The 21,628-nt window shown below is 46.8% G+C and overlaps 1 protein-coding gene across 1 annotated transcript; it reads right to left on the bottom strand.

Annotated features, from left to right (window-relative positions):
• Nucleotides 1-2,726: 2,726 nt before the first annotated feature.
• Nucleotides 2,727-19,473, bottom strand: slc22a17 (solute carrier family 22 member 17). The gene is made up of 10 exons (XM_080020540.1): nt 19,287-19,473; nt 17,005-17,555; nt 14,017-14,120; nt 11,363-11,517; nt 10,197-10,362; nt 9,769-9,893; nt 9,196-9,301; nt 8,821-9,098; nt 8,427-8,538; nt 2,727-5,590 (listed from the first exon to the last, which is right to left on the bottom strand). The coding sequence occupies exons 2-10, from the start codon at nt 17,470-17,472 to the stop codon at nt 5,314-5,316; spliced, it is 1,791 nt and encodes a 596-aa protein (XP_079876666.1). The 5' UTR covers nt 17,473-17,555; nt 19,287-19,473; the 3' UTR covers nt 2,727-5,313.
• Nucleotides 19,474-21,628: the final 2,155 nt, after the last annotated feature.

Genomic DNA, 21,628 nt, shown 5'->3' with positions numbered 1-21,628 from the left:
GGACATGTGTTGCCTGCTTTAGAAAGGTCAGCTGGCGCCGAACCCTGAAGTCCTGCAACTTTGAAGTTGTCATCCAACGACTAAAGCTTGGAGCCACTGAGTCTTATGAAGCGTGGTCCTCTCCTCCAATCATTTTCATTCAACGAACGGGACTCGGCTGGAAAAATCATGACATGAACCTGTGACGGCAGCGCCTGCAACATCACGCAACCAGGTCGCCCTTCACGCTCAGCCGTGGTCTCCGGGCACTTTTAAACACGCAAGTGTGTCGCCGCCTTTCAAAAAAAAAAAACGGCATCGAATACTGAAGCCCCCATCGAACGACTTATATATTTGCGGGCGTGAATGGAAGAATCGGGACTTGAGTTTGTGACGGCAGCACCGGACTGTCCCGCCACCAGGCTTGACCTTCACACTCAACCTTGGTCTCCAGGCGCTTTTAGACGCACCTTTGGGGCGCCGCCTTTCAAAAAGCTCTCTCGGCATTCGGCCCACGAGCCCCCCGACAGAAACTTATCTCACTTACAGACTGAGGATGTTTCCTCCCGTCATCTGATTAACAAAACGGCGGGCGTGACTTGGGGGTCCAAACGCGGACGGCAACCTGTGGCGGCAGCACTGAACGGCGGCGTCTAAAGCCGTCATACCACAGGGTCCTGCTGGGACATGGCTTCTCCGAGATGATGAATTTTTTTGTTGCCCCTTAAGTGCTCAGTGTAACATCTAAGTCCTTAATTTTACGGATTTATATATTTATGAGGTTGAAGAAAGATAGTGATCCAGTGTTTTCTATTAAAATAAACCCATTTGGTATTTCCATGTAGGAGTACAACCAGGATCAAGTCAGGTTCTAATAAAAGAGTGGGAACACTTTGTGTCCAGTGTCAGCGGCTCACGGTCGGGGTGTTATTGCCTCCGTTTGGGAGTCGGGGCTCTCGGCTCTTTTCCTTCCAGATTGGAGTCTCAGTTCAGCCTGTGGAGCCGCTGCAGTTGAGAGTTGTGGACGAAGCAATATAAATGGTATTTAATATATTCATGATCTTGTACCATTGTCGTCTTCTAGCTGATTAAAGAGCGTTTGAATGGTTCAGTTAGAATTTTCATTCAGCTATTTCAGGACCGCCCCTGGCGTTGACACTAACCGTCCTTGGTGGCTATTGTGCTGTTCTCACACAAGTGAGCAGCAACAGCAGTGAGTAGCGGCGTAGTTAAGACTCATTCAAGCTTAGATTACAAACGCAGAGTCCATCCCCTTCATACTGTGCATTCTGCAAAGGTTCTGTTTGTGTGTGAGTAATTATATCAATTCTCCCATATAAGTTATGTAAATAAATAAGAATAAAAAAGTTACCCAAGAGTATATTTCTGGTCAGGATATGTCAATAACATAATAAAATTCATTAAACCCACATAATGTTTGGCTTTTTATTATAATTCTTTCTCCTTGGCACTTTTTGGGTGTCTGGAACACGTCAACCGCTGCGGCTACAGACACAGTTGAGGTCTCGTTAGAACCGGGACGTCGCAGACCTCTCATGGTTTCACCCAAATCGATTCGCATGCGGAGCAGGAATTAGTGAAAAATTTGACCGGAAGAAGACCAACGTTCGAAAACTTCCGGTCGGGTGGTGGAGCGAGATGAGTTTGTGGAGTAAGACGCTTTGTGACATCATCATCCAATTTGCTGTATATGTGCAGGTTGTGGCTACGAACACACAATCGCACCATGTGAGCTGCGTGGTGTGGAATCCATTGCTCTGCAGTGGTTGCAGACTGCATGTGTGTATATGTGTGTGTGTGTTCGTGTGTGTCGCCCTTCCTTCTTGACAACGGTGGGGCTTTTCGTTTGATATTTTATCTCTTTTGCGCTTTTTATAAATAAACGCATTCCTGTGCATCTGCTGTGTCGCTCTTTATTTTGATATATTCGAGCCAGCGGTAACACACAAACTGAAGGAGTCAAAAACAGTCAAATCATATTCCGTGTTTGTGACATCACACATGGAGTTTACTTGCAGCTCCAGAGCAACAGGTCTGAATCCTGTCCGTTTTATTTTAGTCCCAAATGTTTAAAAAGTTGATGAAAGGTCTCTGAGGGACTTGCGGTGTTTAATCAATTTGAATGGAACCGCGTTGTTGGGAACTTCCACACGGAGTGATTTCCTTCCACAGAGACACTGTGAGGCAGGACTCTGGACCACAGGTAGTAGACAGCCGCCTTCTAATTGTTAGGATAAAGTACATGCAACAGGTGTACCAGCTTGTATTAGTAATTCTATGTGTCACCAGGACTCGGAAAACTTGCGTCATTACGTCAGCGGATGCTGCTTTCAACAGAAATTGTAACTGGTTTTAATAGTAATGCTGCTGTAAAGAAGCGCGACAGCAGTGCTACGTTCCATGGGGACTCAAAAATTTGCAATTGGTGTCGATACTGGACGCCTGCAGCCATATTTATTATTAATATTATATCATATTACTTGGGCTTCAAAAATCATCTTTCATTGTTTTTACCACCATCTAGGACCTTGAAATTGACAATGATATTTTGGAATGTTTCTGTGTCTCGTAATGTTAAAATCAAAATATCTGCCATATCTGACTGAAAATGGAAGATAAGTCCTGTCTCAAACAGACCACTCATGATACACCAAGAACACATGAATAGTCCAACAATACAAGAATTCCCATTCTCAGTCATCCGTTCTTCCAAATAAAAAGCTGTATCCTGCTCATGTAACCAGTTTTATTTGACATTAAATCAAGCTAGAAATATCAACTTATTTGCATTACTGTCATCTTTCAAAAAATCACCAGTGTTGTCAGACATCTTTCGACCGGAGTTAGAGATAACCGCAGCGATAACATTTATCAGTGTACAAGTATTAAGACTCGTCGAGTGCGTCGTACAGGAAAAGAATAAATAAAATACAGCTACCACAGGCTGACAGAAGAAGTAGCTAGCTGGAACGTGGAGCCACCTGCAATTCAGTGGGGACACAGATGTTTCATTTAGGCTTACATTTGTTATCTTAACTTAAAAAATATATATATTTACCTATGTGTTTTTCATATTTTCTTGGTGTATTTGCTTGTTGTTACATATACGACCATGCAGGCAGGTGGAATTAAGTTTCCCTCCCTCACCGTTTGAGACCTCATTCCAGCTTACCGTGCCCAGGGTTGATTGAAAATGTACGTGCGTAAATATTTTGCCTGAAAATCACGAGCCTAAGTTGAGAGAGAGAGAGAGAGAGAGAGAGAGAGAGAGAGAGTATTACTTTGCTTAGACCAAGAGAACAAGTGCAAGGCTTTTATCCGTCGCAAACCTAATTCCTGGTTTAACTAGGCTACCTGAATTGGGAGAGCAGAACAACCTAACACGTAAATAATCCTGTGGGAATTCCACTTTGTTATAAATCACTAGGAACGGTAAGATTATAGACCCCAGGCGGAAATGAATCTGTTTATAGGTCACAGGTCATCGATGGCTTGGATATAATACATTTAGCTTCACCTTGAATGGGTCATGGTTGTCACCAAAGGTCGTTACACACAGTTACACTGATTTTGGGCTTTTTTGCCTAGCTATTAGGTGAAATGAAAACAGGGAGATGCCAAAGTTAAGGGTACTGCTGGGGAAACAAATTACATAAATGATGCATTGCGATGAGATCAGGTAATTTGTGACTAATTTTGATCAGCTTAACGCCCCCCGTATCTGTAATTTGTAACCAAAGATACACTTGTGGGGAGCGTTTTTGCCCATCTTTCCCTTTTTTTTCATACCGTATATGCAATTCTGGTTACGCAAGTTGCCTATTCCACCGCCACAGCGTGCTCACACCGTTCTACCCGCCTGCAGCTGAGAGGTGTTGTGTAACTAGAGGCTTCCACGGCAATGCGCTAATGCCAGCCCTTCGCTGCCTCCAAACATGCGGAGTTGAAGTAGATATAGACATGTCGTGGGAATGAGAAGCTGACATGTTATTTGCTTAGAAAAGTCAAGTCCTTCCTGTGGAGAACATCTGCGCCCGGCATTTTAAGTTAGGATTAGGTTAGTTTTACTTTTATTTCCAACAGTTGTCATCGTAATACCGTCAGGCTAAATCCTATGCGTTTGAGAGCAGGGCGCTAAGAAACCTCTGACATTTTCGCACTGTTCCGTTTAATAATGGTATAAATAGGACATAAATATTGCTGGATCCAGGCTGGAGCCAGCCGACAGCGACTGAATTAGTAACTGAATTCATAGAAATCGTTGATTAATTAACAGCTTATCTTAGTTGGGGAACAAAACTCGCAACACACTTAGCTGTCTCTGGGTGGTTGGATGTCGTCCCTGTTAGGTCCCTGACAACTTCACTATTGGTTTTCACTGGCCGGCAACCCCCCACAAACCCAGGAGGGTATTTGCCTCGTAGTTACCTTCATAACTCATGATGCAATTCCATGTTGTTTATAGTATTGAAATCACAATTTTACTGATTATTAAAATCATACCATTTAACATCTGACTGAGTTTTGGGACTTTTTTTTTGTTTTTCTGATATAATTTTCACTATGCACTTAATTGACTGTGCAAGATTAGTGTTGACTGACCCGCAAATAAAAAATATAGAAAAGATCCCCTTCACTCCTATTGCTTAATCATGCCGGCTCGGTGCCAAACATAAACGTTGCATACATTTTCCAGCCTTGGGATGAGCTTACAAAAAATACAAATAATAAAAAGACTTGTATTCAGTCCGATCCCCCACCCGCCAAAAAAGTGAAAGAATCTAGGTCTATTTACAAGGCCTCGATGCACACATGGAACTGGAACTCAGAGGGTGTCACGTAAGCCGAACATCGTGGGAAAAGTGTATAAATACAATTTTTTTTTAATTTATTTAGATATATATTATTTTCTGTCACGCTCTAAACATTCTGGTTTCTCGCCTCGTCCTCCACGAAAAACGCGGGCACCGGCCTCTCTGAAGGAGTCGACGCAAGGGTCTGGGTCTGGCGGCGGAGTAGGGAGCGGAGCACCCCCGCGCCCCCGCCTGTGAAGGGTGGAGGACGTGAAACGTACAGCACGTGAAAACGGCAGGAAAAAGGGGGAAACGGCAATGGGATGTCGGACGGCGTCCGGCGGGTTTTTCCGAATGGCCAGAAGAGCGGTCGTTCCACCTGGATCGCCCGTGTCCTGCAGTACCTATCTATGCGTAGACAGAACTTGCCCTCCTCTTCTCCCCCGTTTCTCTCTCTCCGTCTGAATCTTTCCTGTGTCGTCCGCGCTTCTTTGACCCGGAAAGCGAAGGCCGCCCCCTGTTAGGTCTCTGGGTTGGGCGTGGCCAGCAGGGGCACGTTGTCCCTCCTCCTCCTGCCCAGCGGGGGGCGGCGGTACTGCTCGCCGTCAGCCAGCGTCTGCGGCAGCGGCTTCCTCTTGCTCTCGGGCAGCAGCAGGATGGACAGCACGGCCAGCAGTGCCAGCGAGGAGTAGACCACGTGGTGCAGGAAGTAGCCGTAGTGGTTCCTCAGGTCGATCAGCGGCGAGCTCAGGCGCCCGACGCAGCCCAGCGCCAGCACCACGCCCACGCCACTTCCCCTGGAGAGACACGCGGGGGACCGGGTGAGCTGCTGTACATATACAGTATATCATATGAGACACGTGTTCAGCTGAAATGTACAAGCACAGACCTATGAGATTGATAAACATGATAAACATGTAATAAAGTTATCAACAGATTATATAGTGGGTTTCTCCAGGCAAAATCTGATTGTACAGTGCATATCAAAGAGAAATGGCAGGATGAGGGTCATCTGGTTGTTTTGGAGGAGGCCAGGGTAAGATTTCGGAGATCAATTTTTCTGGAAATATATAATGCGATTTTTTTTTCCCCCATACCCCGACAAAAACAACACATGGGGGTGCAGGATGTTGGAGACTGCGTGGGCTGAATGTTGCCAATCAGAGTCAAATTTTCTGGGAATGCCCAGTTCTTCTTCTCCCGTATTGGCAAGAATCTAGAAGATATCTTGGCATTGTTATTCCTTTCAAGTGTGATACTGTATATTGAGGCAGGTATACTTCATTCAAAACGTGGGACTGAAGTGACGAGAAATTGGTATTGATGCTCCGAGCAGCAAGCAAAAAGGCCATAATGAGGAAATGGTTGAAACCAGACCCCCTTCTATCAGTGACTGAACCGATATAATTCATGATATACTGTGCACGTCATGGAGAAACTGTCTCTCTCACAATCCAGAAAGGACTCAGATTTGGTCTAAGTGGACTGAGTACATAAAACCCATAAGGATGGATATTTGTTGAACTGTTAAAATAATGTCTGAAAATTGAAAGGTGTTTTTTCATTGGATACTTCACATGGAAGCCCCCCACACGTTTTGTTGTCAACGGTTTGTTTTGCTTGCAAAAAAAAAAGTTTTTTAATGGAAAAGTATGGATACGAAATGATTGACGTTGACTGTTTTCTACTGCTGTATTTGATTGTATACTTGTGTATAAATCAGATCATTGTCCGCGCAATGTCACCGAATCAGAAATAATGTGAATTTAACGCTTTTCCAAATAAAAACAAAATTTAAAAAACAATAAGAAATTAACAGGCACAACCAGACACTGGAATCTCCACTAGGAGGATTGGTTGATTGGTTGATTGATTGGTTGATTGATTGATTGATTGATTGATTGATTGATTGTAGCTAAACAAACACACAGCAGTAGCATCCAGTATTGTGAAAATAAACACCAGGGCCCGGGATTTCAAATGTGATCCGATCCGATTTTGGCCACAGCACTGGATTAAATCCTGCAAATGGGTTGTTCAAAATCAAAAATCTGGACTGGCATCACTTTGGATCAGGTCATTGAAAATAATCCGGATCATATCTTCAAGACGCGTAGCTCAAAATTGAATAAATAGGATTGGGATTGATGCAAAAAATCAGGATTATCCTGATCCCAGTAGAAAGGTTGATTTAGAGTAGATTACAGGAACAAAATGTACTATATAATGAATTATAAAAGACATCTCAATATAAATTACATGGTCAAGATTGTAAACTGAAAAATAGCCTCAATGGTTGCGATATTTGTATTTTATTTTTTCTGTCACATTTACAGTGATAAAGAACGTTATGATAAAGAATGCTTTAGACCTTCGCTACCTCGCTGAATAGTGCATTAAACCAAATGATAAGTCTTGTCTTCACAAAATTTATAATAAATAAAAATAAACAAACATAATAGTATTTAGCATTAATTAATCAAACATGGTCATGGTTGAGCAATTGTCTACAACTAAATTGGCACTTGTCCATCTGCAATCAACCTTCAACTGTCAAAAGTAGTTGAAAATAGCATCCCTGAGCCTCAAACCTCACAGCACGCCTTGGGATGGATCCTCTGCCTTTAAATGAACAGGAGCCTTGAACTTGTTTTTTTGTTGTCGCTGTATTAGATTCTGTTTTTCAATTTTGTTTTTATCTTAAGGATCAGGTTGACCAAAATAACCAGTACATTTTTTTAAATTTACTTCTGATGACATTTCACTGCATATATGTACGACTGTATGTGTATGTATGTGACAAATAATTTCTTGAACTTGAACTTAAACTTGAAAGAATAGCTCTCAATGTCTAAGATGCCCATCTTCTTGAGGTTGTTCTTTCCGTCCACTAGGTGGAGCTATGTAGACTTAAAGCACCGATAAGCAGGGTCTGGTCATTTTGAAAAGTCTGAATCTTGATCAAAGTGATCCTGTCCTACATTTTTATTTTTTTTTCCAATACCGGGATAAGATCTGGCTGGATACTCTGATCTTAAATCTGATCGGCTGTAATTGAGAGTCAACGTTTTGAACTCCTGGGCCCGGAGGCATAAAATTTTGAAGAGTCAATCATCAGGAATTTGTAGGCTAACGTAAATGCACATGACATTTTCTCATTTTTCTAATTTTCTTTGATATTATTTAAGCTTGGAATTTACTTATTTATATTTGATTTAATTTATTGTTTTACTTATTATTATAATTTTTCATATTTTTAATGTATTTATATATATATATATATTTTTTTTTTAAAGCTTGGAATTGAAATCTAAGGACATTTATTTTATTTTTCTATCACAATTCAATCATAAGAAATTGCCAAAAGCCTTCTTTCTTAATATACAAAAAATATATACATTATTTTGAAAGGTTTCTTTCGATTTCTTCATTTCATTTCTTCATTCACGTCTCCCATATGTAGATTTAGTGATCCAGAAGTCTCAGAAACACTGACAAATGTGAAGCAAATGACAACGTCAGAAAAAAATTGATTCATTGTCTGCATTAGGACGTTTCTGTGGGAAAATATGACCTTTGACCTTTCACTGCACCACTCTCCACCGGTTACAGGTTGCGTTCGTGTCATCATACCTGACGATGGTCGGCATGATCTCGGCCGTGAAGAGGATGCAGAGGGAGGCGGTGGCCTGCGAGGAGAACAGCCCCAGCACGGAGAACACCGTGATGGCCGTCTCGGTGAGATCTGCAGAGGAGACGCAGCCGTTAAGCCGCAGAACCGACCAGATATGAAAAATAAAAACACGTTTTCAAATTGAAAACCAAACACTGAATGTGAACGGGCATCAGAACGGGCATCAGATCACAGATTTCATATGTCCATTATAAAGGAAGACGTCATACGCCAAAACAGCCACCGGAGGGAAACTGAAACGTGTTGCAACAGGTAAATATTATTCTAGAACCATATATTTATATTTTTTTTATATTGCGTGACTGATATGTGCCTCAACACCCGTGGACTTACAGTTCATGAGCCCCAGGAGGATCAGAGAAGCCAGCCCCGTCATCGTCATGGCGAGGAGCAGGATCCCGCGGCGACCGCAGCGGTCCACGGTCGCCCACAGCAGCAGCCAGGCGGCGCCCCCCGCGCAGACGGACAGCAGGTACGTCCAGTAGAAGCTGGGGGTGGAGCCTCCGCTATCGCTGCGCAGCTGGCTGAAGTTCCGCGGCGGGAGCGGCGCCGGCGGCGGGTTGACCGCCGTGACGTCGTAATAGCAGTGGCTGATGCCGTGAGAGATGAACCTGGGGGGACGGAGGAGAGAGATGGATGAGATGGACGGATGGATGGACGGATGGACGGATGGGCGGGCAGATACCAATGTGGACGAAAATGACTCACGAGGTGAAGCCCAGCACACACAGGTTCTTCCAGATGTTCCTGCTGTGGAAGAGCTCGGGGATGGACAGGTGCGGACGCGAGGAGGGCGTTGGCTCTGATTCCAGCTCTGGGGGGACGGAGGGGGAGAAAAAGGGAAATCCACATTTGCCTCTTAATTGGATCGGGGACGAAAGGCCTTACGGGACCAGGTCTACCCTTTGCATATTTTAAGCGGCTTCGGGTAGTTCCATTTGGGGATGCCGGAGTGAAATTTATCGTGTAATCGGTGTTATGACCTGGAGCATCACAGAAGCAGCGAAGTGCTTCTTTCATGAGTAAAATGAATGTCATCTTGACGTGAGGTACAGGGGGCAAGTGAGGAAGAACTGTTGGAAAGTTTTGGTGTGTTGTAATGCAAATGACTCTTATGGAAAAGAGTTTATTCCTGAAAGATGAGTCGCATATTCTGAACAGCCATTTTATTAAACAAGGGCATAGGAAGGAGCATTGGCGACCTTACTATGGCGAGGGTGAGAATCCCGCTGTTCGCCTTCAACATAAAAATAAAAAATAAACATATTCTTGCACACGCACCCGTGAAGCTCTCATCGTCCCTCACATCCCTGCTGGAGCTTCTCCTCTCGCCAAAGGAGTTCATGTCCCCCGACCTCTCCGTCAAGAGCAGCCATCGAGGAGACTCGGGAAACACGCCCGGGATGCTGCGGGGACGCAACGAGCCAAACGGTCCATTTCAGTTCAACGTCTTTTCAATAACAAAATTTCAGAACAGTCTGGGCAGGGTTTACTCCTGAAACTGCGATGAAAGATGATATTGTATCCGTCAAGGTCCCCGGGGATGCAACCCGACTCGAGCCCAAAGCCTCGACGGGGCTGGGAACGATCGATACGCTGGAGCACAGCCTCCAGCCGGTCGGTTCATATTCGGGTCCTTTAATAAAAAAAGGACCATCTGGGTTCCACTCAAAACACGCAACCGCAACAAGATATGTGCGCGGCCGTACCCGTAGCAGAGGAAGAGTGTCAGCGGGGCTGAGCCGGCGCCCAGCAGCCCCCTCCAGGACTGGCAGCCCACGGCCACGGCCAGCAGCAGCAGCTCCCCGGCGACGGTCGTCAGGCCGGCCAGCATGGTCGCCACCATTCTCAGAGACGGGTCGCACAGCTCCAGGCCTGGGGTCCAACACAATGGCAATTTCGGCGTGAATCAAGATTCAAGAGGTTTATTCGTCACATTCATATACATTCTTTCATACTTGTGTGTGTAATGTGCATAATCAACGAGGAGCCCCTGTGCAGGCAGCCACTAACGGGCGGCGCCACCTCACAATCCCTGGTGACGTGGATATGGATAATGGTGTCGATATGACTGGACGGACACCGTCGTCTCTCGCCAGTAACGGTTGCTCTCACGGGTGGGTATGCGTTTACTTTCCCAGCCCATAATGTGGTTCTCTCTCCTGCTGTGACGTCCCGTTATGAATCTCCCCGCTCGGCTCGGATACTTCGCTGGATGTGCGGGCGCCCGGACAAGAGTGCGATCAGATGTCTGAGCCACCACGTTAGTGACGTCCCCTCGGGGGAAGGCTGTGGAGTCCACACCACGACTGTTCACGCGGTATTAATTTTCTATTTTCTATTTTCTTGTGCTAACTATTTCATTAGTTATTGTTTATTATTTTCCTCCTTTTATGTTGATTTTGTATGTACTTATTATTGTTTTACAGATTTTTTTTTTTTGTTCAGGTTTAGGTTGATCAGGTTCCATCCATCCGTCCATGTATGACAGCCAACATGCACTCTCTGCAAACCATCCTTTCCCTAATTGAAATAGTCGGATGAAGCTCGAGCCACCGGCCAAACGCTGCAAAATCTTATCTGGAGCCGTTAGATCCGTCGACTTTCTCTTTGAGCTGAAGTTTAGCGGCTGACCTCGGCGGCTGCTTGGTGCTCTGGTGATAAGTGGCACAGTCTAGTGCCGATTCTATCGCGTCTCTTCCGCTGTTGAAGCCCGAAAGGCAGTGAACGACGCCAGTCGGATCCTATTTGGTTCTGCTACGGCGGCCGAGGCGTTCCGTCAAAGTGACTGTGCCGGTTAATGATATTCGTTATACCGATGGCTATAAGGAGAAGGGACTTCTTCCTCACTTCACACCCGGGGAATGTGACTCACGCGTGATGTACAGGGTGAGGTAGACTCCGGCGCTGGCGGCCGCCAAGCAGAAGCGCATGACGATGAAGATGGAGGGGTAAGGGGAGACGCACAGCAGCACCCCGAACACCACCGAGAGGGTCAGAGAGGTCAGCAGCGCCTTGGACCTCCCCAGCCTGTGGGGAGGGAGGGAGAGAGTGAGAGAGAGAGAGAGAGAGAGAGAGAGAGAGAGAGAGAGAGAGAGAGAGAGAGAGAGAGAGAGACTGATCATTAGTTCAACTTAAAGCCTGGCTCATGGAATATAGCAACAATAAATGAAGGGAAAGTTGTTTACCCGGTAACAGATCTAGCACTGTCTGTATACATTTCATCAAGTCCATGGCAAGTTTCCTCTGTTTTTTAATAATATATGATATATATTCTGGAAGTAGTTTTGATTAGTAGATTTTAAATACATTCAATTCAGGTCTGTCAGAAGTTTATGAAACGTCTCTGAGGGACATTCAATGTCTCTGCATGGAACTTCCGCTTGAAACATTATAAACCAATGTTATACAAGTACAGTTTATGTCTCTGGGTGGTCATTCGCATTCGGAGAATTGCGCTGTGTAGACCACATACTGATGGAGTGTTTTATGTAAACTTTGAAAAAGAATTACAACTTTTACAAAAGAAAAAGAGTTACAACTTTTAAAAAATTACTGCGTACTGTGTTTCAGAGAACCTGGAAAACTGTAATACATACCCAACACGACTAAACTTGACCCAGTGTATTGCTCCCTGCAGCTATATTTATTAATTATTATTATCATTATTTTTAGGTGTCCAGCCCGCAGTATTGGTATTGGGCCAGTCCTTGGTATTTTTCAGGCTAAAAGTGTCTGAAACACCACAACTGCTGAACCGACAGACATGGTTGGGTCTTGTTAGAACCAGGACATCACAGACATCTCATGGTTCAAGTTTCATCCATATCGATCCACATTCGGTGCAGGAATTCGTGAAAAACCGCGAAATTTGACCGGAAGTAACCAAACCCTCATCGTGCATCGACGACACGCTGAGTTTCTATAACTCTCAGTCGGGTGGTGGAGCAAAATGAGTTTGAGTAAGAGGCTTTGTGACATCATCATCCAATTTGTTATTTGAAGGTTGTGGCTACGAACGTCCATTCGCATCGCGTGAGCTGCATGGTGTGGTTACAAACTGCGCCTGTGTAGGTGTCTGTTTATCGTCTTATCGACTTGATGTCGGCGAGGCTGATTGATCGAGTTTTTATCTATTTTGCTCTTTTTGTAAATAAAGGCATTCTGTTCGTTGTGTCCCTCCTGGCTTTGCCGGATTCGAGGAAGTCGTAACATACTGTACAAGCGGTGGAGTCCATGATGCGGTTCATGTACTCGGAACGCATCGGAAAAAACGACAACAGAGCAGAGAAACAACCACGTGACACGAACAGCCAATCGTACGGAGCAGAGAAACAACCATGTGACACGAAGAGCTCATTGTACAGCAGGAGGCCGGTGCTTCCTCCGCTCTCTCCCCGGGCCTTCTCCGGCTGGCAGCACACAGCGTGGACGAGGCCTCTCGGAGCTGACGCGCTGGGTCTTCCTCAAACACCAATTTGAATTCAAATTTGCCCTCCTCCCAACCCGAGCCTGGTGCAAACCTCGAAAACCTGTAATACGTACCTAACATGACTAAACAGGACCCTGTGTATTGCTGCCTGCAGACATATTTATTATTATAATTATTATCATTATTATATTATTATTACTAGTGCAGTGCCCGTTCAAAACATGCCTGTCCAGAATGGACTGCATGTAGGTGACTCAGTCCAGGGCCCTGAAGGCCCACTCCACTGCTGCACACGGCTCGCTGTTGGCAAAGCCCCGCCCTGCAATCTGAGCGGCTCGCTGTTCGCTTGTTTGTTCAAAGTTCATCATTATTACACATGTTGCACCAAATTCAACACTGCATGTGCTTGGGTCCCCTGCAGCACACCGGCCAAGTGTGACGTAGATCGAATGAACAGTTGTCGAGATAATCCAAGGACAGACAGACAGACCGTCAGACAGACAGACAGACAGACAGACAGACAGACAGACAGAGATTCCTTCCTTTATAGCTAAGATAATTATTATCATAACTATTATATTATTATTCTTAAAGTGATCGTGGCGGCTACATAGCGGCAGAGCAGGGTGCGGGCAATTAATCAGCAGCTCAGGAAGGTGGTGAGTGCATTAAACCGCCGCCCTTCCCCTCTTCCCCCCCGACCACAGAACACCGGGGCGTCCGTGACCCCGAAAAACCCGGCACAGATTTTTGGATTAATTACATCAATTAACAGCAGCACATCTGTGGTGCTTCATGTAGGGTGGGGCGATCTGCTCTGGTGAAAACCCCACCCGCATCCGGAATAGGAAGAGCTGAACTTCTGTCTGCGTTCGCGGTCATTTGATTCATCAAGCGGCCCAGTGCCGCTCCATTCTTTCTGGTGGAGTGGCAAGGTTTGGTTTGTCAGGGCCAACTATAATAATAGGTATGGACAAGGACAAAGACCTTATCTATGGTTGAATTGTGAATTGTGTGTCTGTGTGTGTGTGTGTGTGTGTGTGTGTGTGTGTGTGTGTGTGTGTGTGTGCGTGTGGGTGTGTGCGTGTGTGCTTTACCGGTCGGCTGCGTAACCCAGCGCCAGACATCCAGTCAGGACCCCCAGGATGAAGCAGACCTCCTCCACGGGAACCAGCCAGTACTGGCTACACACCAGGTCCCACTGGGGAGGGAGGGAGGCAAGAGCTATGTCAGCGCATGTTAGTTCTGTTGGGTTTCAATGACACGAAAATATCTGAGCACGGGCAGCCAAACCGGTCTCCACATACAGTGATGGAGGGAGGGATGGAAATCTGATCTTAATGGAGGTACGCATTAGTGAAGAATGAGGAGGAACAGGTAGAGTCATGAAGCTAAAGACAAAATACGAATTACAGTCGGACGACAGCAAAGTCAAGGCGGCGTGGGGGATGGGCAAAATGAGGGAATTTATCTTTTCTTCTTCACTTCCCAGCCTCAAAGACAAATTTTGGGTTCACCTCGCCAGCCCAAACCCCTTCCTGCGTTCTTTCTCTGGGGTTGGAGGGATCAACCTCTGCACCTGTAGAAGTGCTTGCGGAAAGGCTTTGGCTTTTTATCTCCAAAAAAATGCTTGGCTTGTTGGGTGACATAGTAGTGTGTGTGTGTGTGTGTGTGTGTGTGTGTGTGGGTGTGGGTGTGTGTGTGTGTGTGTGTGTGTGTGTGTGTGTGTGGTATGTGTGTGTGTGTGTGTGTGTGTGTGGGTGTGGGTGTGGGTGCCTTGACAGCAGAGTACACAGGGGCCAAAACATATGCAGGCGTCCACCTCACTACATCGGGCTGAGTTGCTTTTTTTTATACGATACCAGTACCAATATCAGTACTCTTAAAGTGATACCGATACCAATAGAGTACTTCATTCGATACCTTTTTTTCCTACTAACCCTATCATGTGAATTGAAGCATTCAGTTGTGTAAAATGCCACCACTCCTCCTCATCCAAATTATTTTAGAGAGAGAGAGAGAGAGAGCAAGAGAGACCTTGGGTAGCGTCAGGTGTCTAATGGGAGACGATCCCTCACGTAACCGGAGTGCGGGCAACCTCCCATAAAAGCCTGTCACATATGATCAGCCGTATGATGGGCGTGCCACAGAGGAGTGCACCATCGCAGGCACGGGTGACATGCTTCGAACAACAGGGGCCAGAGGACGATGCATGCAAACAGGTTCAGAAAACTCCCCGGACCGGTTTTCATGAATGACGCATGCCGTCGAAACCTCTGGGACCGATTCACCCCTTAAAAACTCCTTCTTCGACTGCAAAAAAAACGCTTTGAATAAAGGATGACGCAGCTGTTGGCGAAGGACGTTTTTCTGATCCAATTTTTTTAAGGCCTGAGATCAGGTCAGGTACAGGGCTGTCACTGGTGAATTTAACAACAGGATAAAACAGAAAATAAAACAAAAATGCATTACATTTCAATGAGGAATTATAAATAAGGGGAATCATAAATATATTGTTATGCGTGCGAATCGTCTAGATCATGCACACGGCTATCCGTGCGCCCCGATCGCGGAGAGCCACGCCCTGTTCCTCCAAATCAAAGTTTGGGCACGGCACGTAAAGAAATTTAATACAAGAAAAGGAACGATGATTTTATTATTTGCGGTGAGCAATTGCCAGACGTGTGTGTGAAGTCGTGAGAAGGAAATCGGCCCTACACCAGCACCGGTACATGGGAGACACCTCATGCTCTACGGCCCTGTGGCTTAGAGATTGTTAAGTGGAAGCCGTCTCAGTTCTAGGTGACACCATTATCGATCGGGTGTAGAGGCCGTGCTGGTCAGGACGCTTCCTGTTTCCTCTGCGGCACCGAGCGCCAGCTCAGCAGAGTGCCGGCGGTGGAGTGGATCGTTCCGGAGAAACGGAGGGAGGAAAACCATAACCACAAACGTCACACCGAAAACACAGTGCATTTGCAGCCGGGGTCTCTGACTGTCTCCCTGGGATGGTTTGTGTGGAGTGGGGAGGGTTACCAGTGAGCTGGAGGACTGGGAGCGGTCCCCGCATCGACGGGCGCCCCAGAGACGCCGCACGTCGCTGCGTGACTCATAGCAGGAATCCACCAAAATCCACCCAACAGCAGAGACAGATGTAACGTCGCCGCAATTACTTCAGTGATGACTGTACATGAGATTTCTTTGCTGTGGCTCGCCACGACATCACACTCCACACACTGCTGTATTCTATGTGTGTTACAACCAGCAGCCAATCCTCGGCCACAGAAATATTCTCCGAGCTCGTAGGAAAACACATTTCTCTTTCATCGCTATGAGCGTGTTGGGAACAACTCTCACCGAAAGCTACAGCTAAAGAGCAGCAATGGCACCCGGGATGACGGCGGCAAACAAAAGACGGCGCAGCGCGGCTCCGTCGGCAGTGCGAATAAATATATAATATATATCTCTGGCTGTCTGGCTGTTCGGTGTAAAGCGTAAATGAAACCTTGATCTAACCTGCTGGACGTGATGATGGTACGGCATTCCAAGATGTGTGTGGCTGCGACGGCAGGAGACTTACTGTATGCTTATCGGCAGATACGGAGACCAATCCAACATTTTCTCTCGAACTCTTTGCTCTCTTTAACGCTCGTTAAATATGTGTGTGTGTGTACATTAATGCCTATGGTATAGTCGGGATCTATACAGAACAGGTACCGTGTACTTCCACTAAACATTTTTTTTCTACCCCCCGCCCATACTGAAAGGTTCCAACTCAAAATGGCTATGAAAATAGGACTGGGGTCGGATGAGTCGGTGAATGCTTTCCTCCTTTTAAAAACACTGTGAAAGCGGTTTTCTATCGCTGAATCAATACGAACTGGAGCAACGGCGCCCAGAACACGCACGCTCAACCAAAGCGTCTTCTGGGATAATTAAAGGTCGAGAAAGCAACAGGAAAGTTTGCACCGCCATCTTAAAGGCTGAGGGCTGAATGCGTACGTAATCAAAGCCTGATCACGGTAAGGAGACCGAAACCGTGATTCGAGTCAAAATGATCCCCGAGCCGCTGGCGTGTTAAACGGTACCTCGGTAACAATGTTATTCCGGAGGCCTTCTGTGACGTTGTAGTCCCAGCCGGCCCTGCAGTCCACCACCGGTGACTGGCTCCCGTTGACGTACTGCCTGCACTGGGACGGCTTCCCGGCGTCCCCGGGCCTCTCGCCCTTCTCCCAGGGCACCGACTGGTTCAGCACCAGCGGGCCCGGCAGGTGGCACCTGTGCGGCGGCACCAGCGTGATGAGCGGGTCGGAGGAGAGCAGGAAGGCCAACAGGAGGTTGGGCAGGATGGAGAGGCCGATGAGCGCCCTCTGCTTCTTCCGGCCCAGGGCCAGCACCATCACCTCGCCGGTGGGCGGCAGCGAGAGCGGCAGGGGCAGCGAGGAGGTGGAGGAGGGGGCGGGGGAGGAGGGGGCGGGGGAGGTGGGGAGGGACGACGGCGGCGGAGGCGGGCACGGGGACGGGGACACCAGGGTGGGTGAGTCCGGCGAGGTCATACTCAAGGGGCGGCGGGTCAGTAGACGAGGAGGAAGAGGAGCAGCGGGGCGGCTGCGGTGGTCAGTCCCCGGATGGGTTGCGTCTGCGGAAGAGTGTACACAGTGTTACTTTACAAAATGAAATTCAAGGACCTCCAAGTACCTTCCAAGCACTATTTACTTATTTATACTTCACAAAAAAGTATAATCCGAGTATAATCCATTTTCAATGTGCTCTTCATTAATTAAAATATCACATAATTGAAATCTCATTGTACATTATCTATATTAGTATTTCTATTATATCTATATATTTATTATTAATCTCATTGTCATCGACTATTATAGGTGTCTATTTCCAGCCAGATGGATTCAATTACATTTTCCTGGCATAATTTATGTTGTAAAAGCAAGTGTCACAAGCTTTAAATGATGGTGATTTTTACCCAAGAACTTTTCAAGCACTTCAGCACAAAATTAGGCTATTTTCAAGGTATTCCAGACCCTAAATTTCTAATGAAGAAAATCAAGCACCTCAAGGACCTGTTAAGAACCGTGTTTAATATAATTGATTTGTTGGCTCGAAAAAAAATTAAAATACATACTCCTTAAAATACATTGTTGATATTTCCGCTACATAGGGTACCTGTCCATTACACATGAATAAACATCAAATCAATACACTCTGGGTGTAGATCTTGGAAATGTGCACTTAAAGCCAACATGGATTTTAAAACGTGAATGAAACTTGTGAATATTAAAATATAGATTCAAATTTATTTCACATATCTCGATCGTATTGAATTAATTCAGATTCAAACATCTGACTGGAGGTGTCTCAGTGCTTACTTGAAGGGCCTGGAGACATACCAGCATCCACGCCATTACCACAATACAAAATGTGTTCACGTGTATGTGTTCATATCTAAAGATCCAGGCGATTTTTAAATCCAAAACAAATATCTAAAAACTCCCATCAGATTCTGCACTGTCGGTTGGTAGGCCAAACCATTTCAGATATTTCATAGAATTCAGCCTACACGTCTATAATAAATAATGAATGGATATTAATATAACATGTCTAGGACCTAGGAGTCTGCTTAGGGATGGACAACGCTGCTCACAGGTACTTGTAGAATTGAAGGAAAAACCAACAACATTTGTAGAGCTGCTAAATTACTGGTTGTTTGCTAAACAAGTAAGAATTGTTTGTTTGTTCTGCACTGTCTTGCGCTGTAAAAATGATCGACACTGATATTGATATTTATGTACAATATTTTAAGTGCATCATTGTGCATATTGCACAAACTGCAAATTGTATCTGCATAGTATTCCCCGGTTGAACACTGTACACACACACTCCCAATCACATTCATATATTTTGCTTATATTTTGCTTGTCGTTGTTTACATATTTATTTCTGATTCATTATTACTTATTTTTCGATTTCTGCTTTTTCCTCTTCCCACTTTGTTTCGCACAGCCCTTGGGAGTTTGCCCGCCCCCCCCCCCCTTATCACTCCACTGCACCTTACTTGTACGATTGCGTGAAAAACAAACAACAACAACAACAACAACAACAACAACAATCTTCAATCTCGAACCGTTATTGGCTCTTGAGGCTTATTTCCCAGGCCGGGGGGCTGGAATGTGCATATGGAGCCCCCTGCAGCCAGGGTGCTGCCGCGCTGAGCGGAGGGCCGGGGAGTCTACCAGGAGGAATTCCTGGGGCTTATATAAGAGATTTCCGCACGGCAGAAACTAAAGTGCGTGGGAGCGAATAGAACAGGCAAAAAAAAAAAATCAAAAACCCCCCAAAAAAAGACGTCATTTACCTCTTCGCGGCGTGGAAGGCGAAGATGCGCAGCTCGCCCTCACGGCCCGTCGCCCCCTCCAGACATCCCGGGGAAGAGGGGCGAGCCGGGGGGCGGCGGCGGTCCGAAATCCAGCGCAATCCGACCGCCCTCCCCGCTATGCGTCTGTTTTCCAGTCCGCCTCGTCTGCTGCCCCCTCGGGTGGCATGCTGGTGTCCCCCCCCTCCCCAGTCGCCTGTCAAACACACAGCTCCGCCAAGGACACGGCGCCGCGGCTCCACCCCCCCCCCCGGCGGCGGCGGACCGAACCACCCCGGAGCAGGAGACGACGAAAAGGTCGCCGATGCTCGACTTTTTATTTACCGTCGCGAATTCCCGACGACGTCGCTCGGCGCAAGTTTATGTCCGCCGACATCGCACGGAATAATGACATAATACATAATACATAATGACATAATACATAATAACATAATACATTATACACAATACATGGTTTTAATGGGGGTTTGTTTCGCCCCCCCCACCCCATCCCCGGCATCACCTTAAAGGGGAAGGCGCCGCCGCTGGAACGAAACTCCGGGACAAAAGAGAGGTGGGGGGCGGGGGGGGGGGAGAGAGAGGGGGGGAGAGAAAAAGAGAGGGGGGGGCGAGAGGGAGAGAGAAAGAGAGAGAGGGGGGAGGGGAGAGAGAAAGAGAGAGAGGGGGAGGGGAGAGAGAAAGAGGGGGGAGAGAGAGAGAGAAAGAGAGGGGGGGAGGGGAGAGAGAGGGAGAGAGAAAGAGAGAGGGGGGGGGGAAGAGAGAGCGGGGGGAGAGAGAAAGAGAGAGGGGGGGAGGAGAGAGAGGGAGAGAGAAAGAGAGAGGGGGGGGGGGAGAGAGAGGGGGGAGAGAGAAAGAGAGAGGGGGGGGGAAAGGGAGAGCGGGGGGGGAGAGGGAGAGAGGGGGGGGAGAGAGAGAGAAAGAGAGATGGGGGAGGGGAGGGGGGGGGCGCCGGACCTTCCGCCAACGCTCGACCTGTTCCGGCGACGGCCGCTTCGAGTGAACTCGGTTAAAGTCGTTTCGGAGACGTCGCGCCGTACCGCCGCACGGGCGGCGTTGCGCCGCTAGGCGGCGCCGCACGTCACAGAGCGCTCCCCGTCGAGGACCGCGCCGGTGTTGTTTTGAGCATTTTAATCCACTTTAATGCCGATGGCAAATAACTTTACAATCGATAAAAGCTGATTTATAGAACTCTGAACGTTTGCCAGGACGGTGCGTTGGAAAACAAACGCGAGTCACAGAATTTCGAGCCCTCCTGCAAATAGACTTGGGAGTTTTTACTACCACAGCTGTGGCGTGAAGTTGCCGCCGAGCATCTAAAAGCAGGCCTGTCCAACAAGGGCTTAAAATACCAACAACCACGTGCAGAAACAATATAAAACCTGAGAGAATCGGATCTGGAAATGTATTTGTTTATTTATTAAGATCGTTTTAAGATTATTGGAGAGCCCCCCCTCCCCCATTGTTCTACAGCTACACTGTCTGAAAACAGCTTTGTTGAATTAGTCAGGCCCCTAAAAAATTCAGTTGTATAGGAAGCGTCTTTGGGGCAAACAGAAATCTGCTGACTCATTATAAAGTTGAGCACGTACTGCACCGAGACCTAAAAGCTTTTCTCTTTTCAGAATATAAAAATAATAATACTAATACTAATAATGATAATAATAATAGTAATAATGATAAATAATAATAATAATAATAATAATATAGCTGCAGGCAGCCATACACAGTTTCGCCACCACACACCGCCCAAGCAGTGTGTTCAGGTCCCTCCGACACAGAGACACAGAAGGCCGGGGTTGTAAACACTAGTTTATTGTAGAGAGGGGGCTAGCTGGAATTAGCCCAGGAGCAGATAGAACATGTCAGGACAGGGCTCCTCTCTCCTGAGTGTGTGTGGGGATGGGGGTTTTAACCTGTTGCTAGTTAGACCAACCAACGTGCAGCAGGTATGCAGCCACTCTGATCCCAATCACCTAGATCCAGGTCAGGTGTGGCTGCTCACCACACCGTCCCCACACCACAACAGGGTCCAGTTTAGTTATGTTAGGTATGTATTACAGGTTTCCACGGTCCCGTAATCCGAGGTTCCCGAATCAGCCATCTGTGATTATATGCGGGGATGTTTGGAGCCGACCGGGGGACTCTCTCTCGACCGCGTCAGAAGAGACGTCTCTGAAAGCCGTGGATTCTTTCTTTAATCCGTCTTTTGCGGGGTTGAGGGCTGCGCCGGGCTCGGATCGGGAGGAGGGCGAATACATGTTCAAATTGACGTCTGAGGAAGACCCGCCGGCGTCAGCTCCAGGGGGCCTAGTCCCCGTTGCGTC

This window comes from Zeus faber (genome assembly GCF_960531495.2).
Source record: "Zeus faber genome assembly, chromosome: 19".
NCBI lineage: Eukaryota > Metazoa > Chordata > Actinopteri > Zeiformes > Zeidae > Zeus > Zeus faber.
The sequence above is the reverse complement of the archived record's forward strand: the minus strand, read 5'-3'. Positions and strand labels throughout refer to the sequence as shown.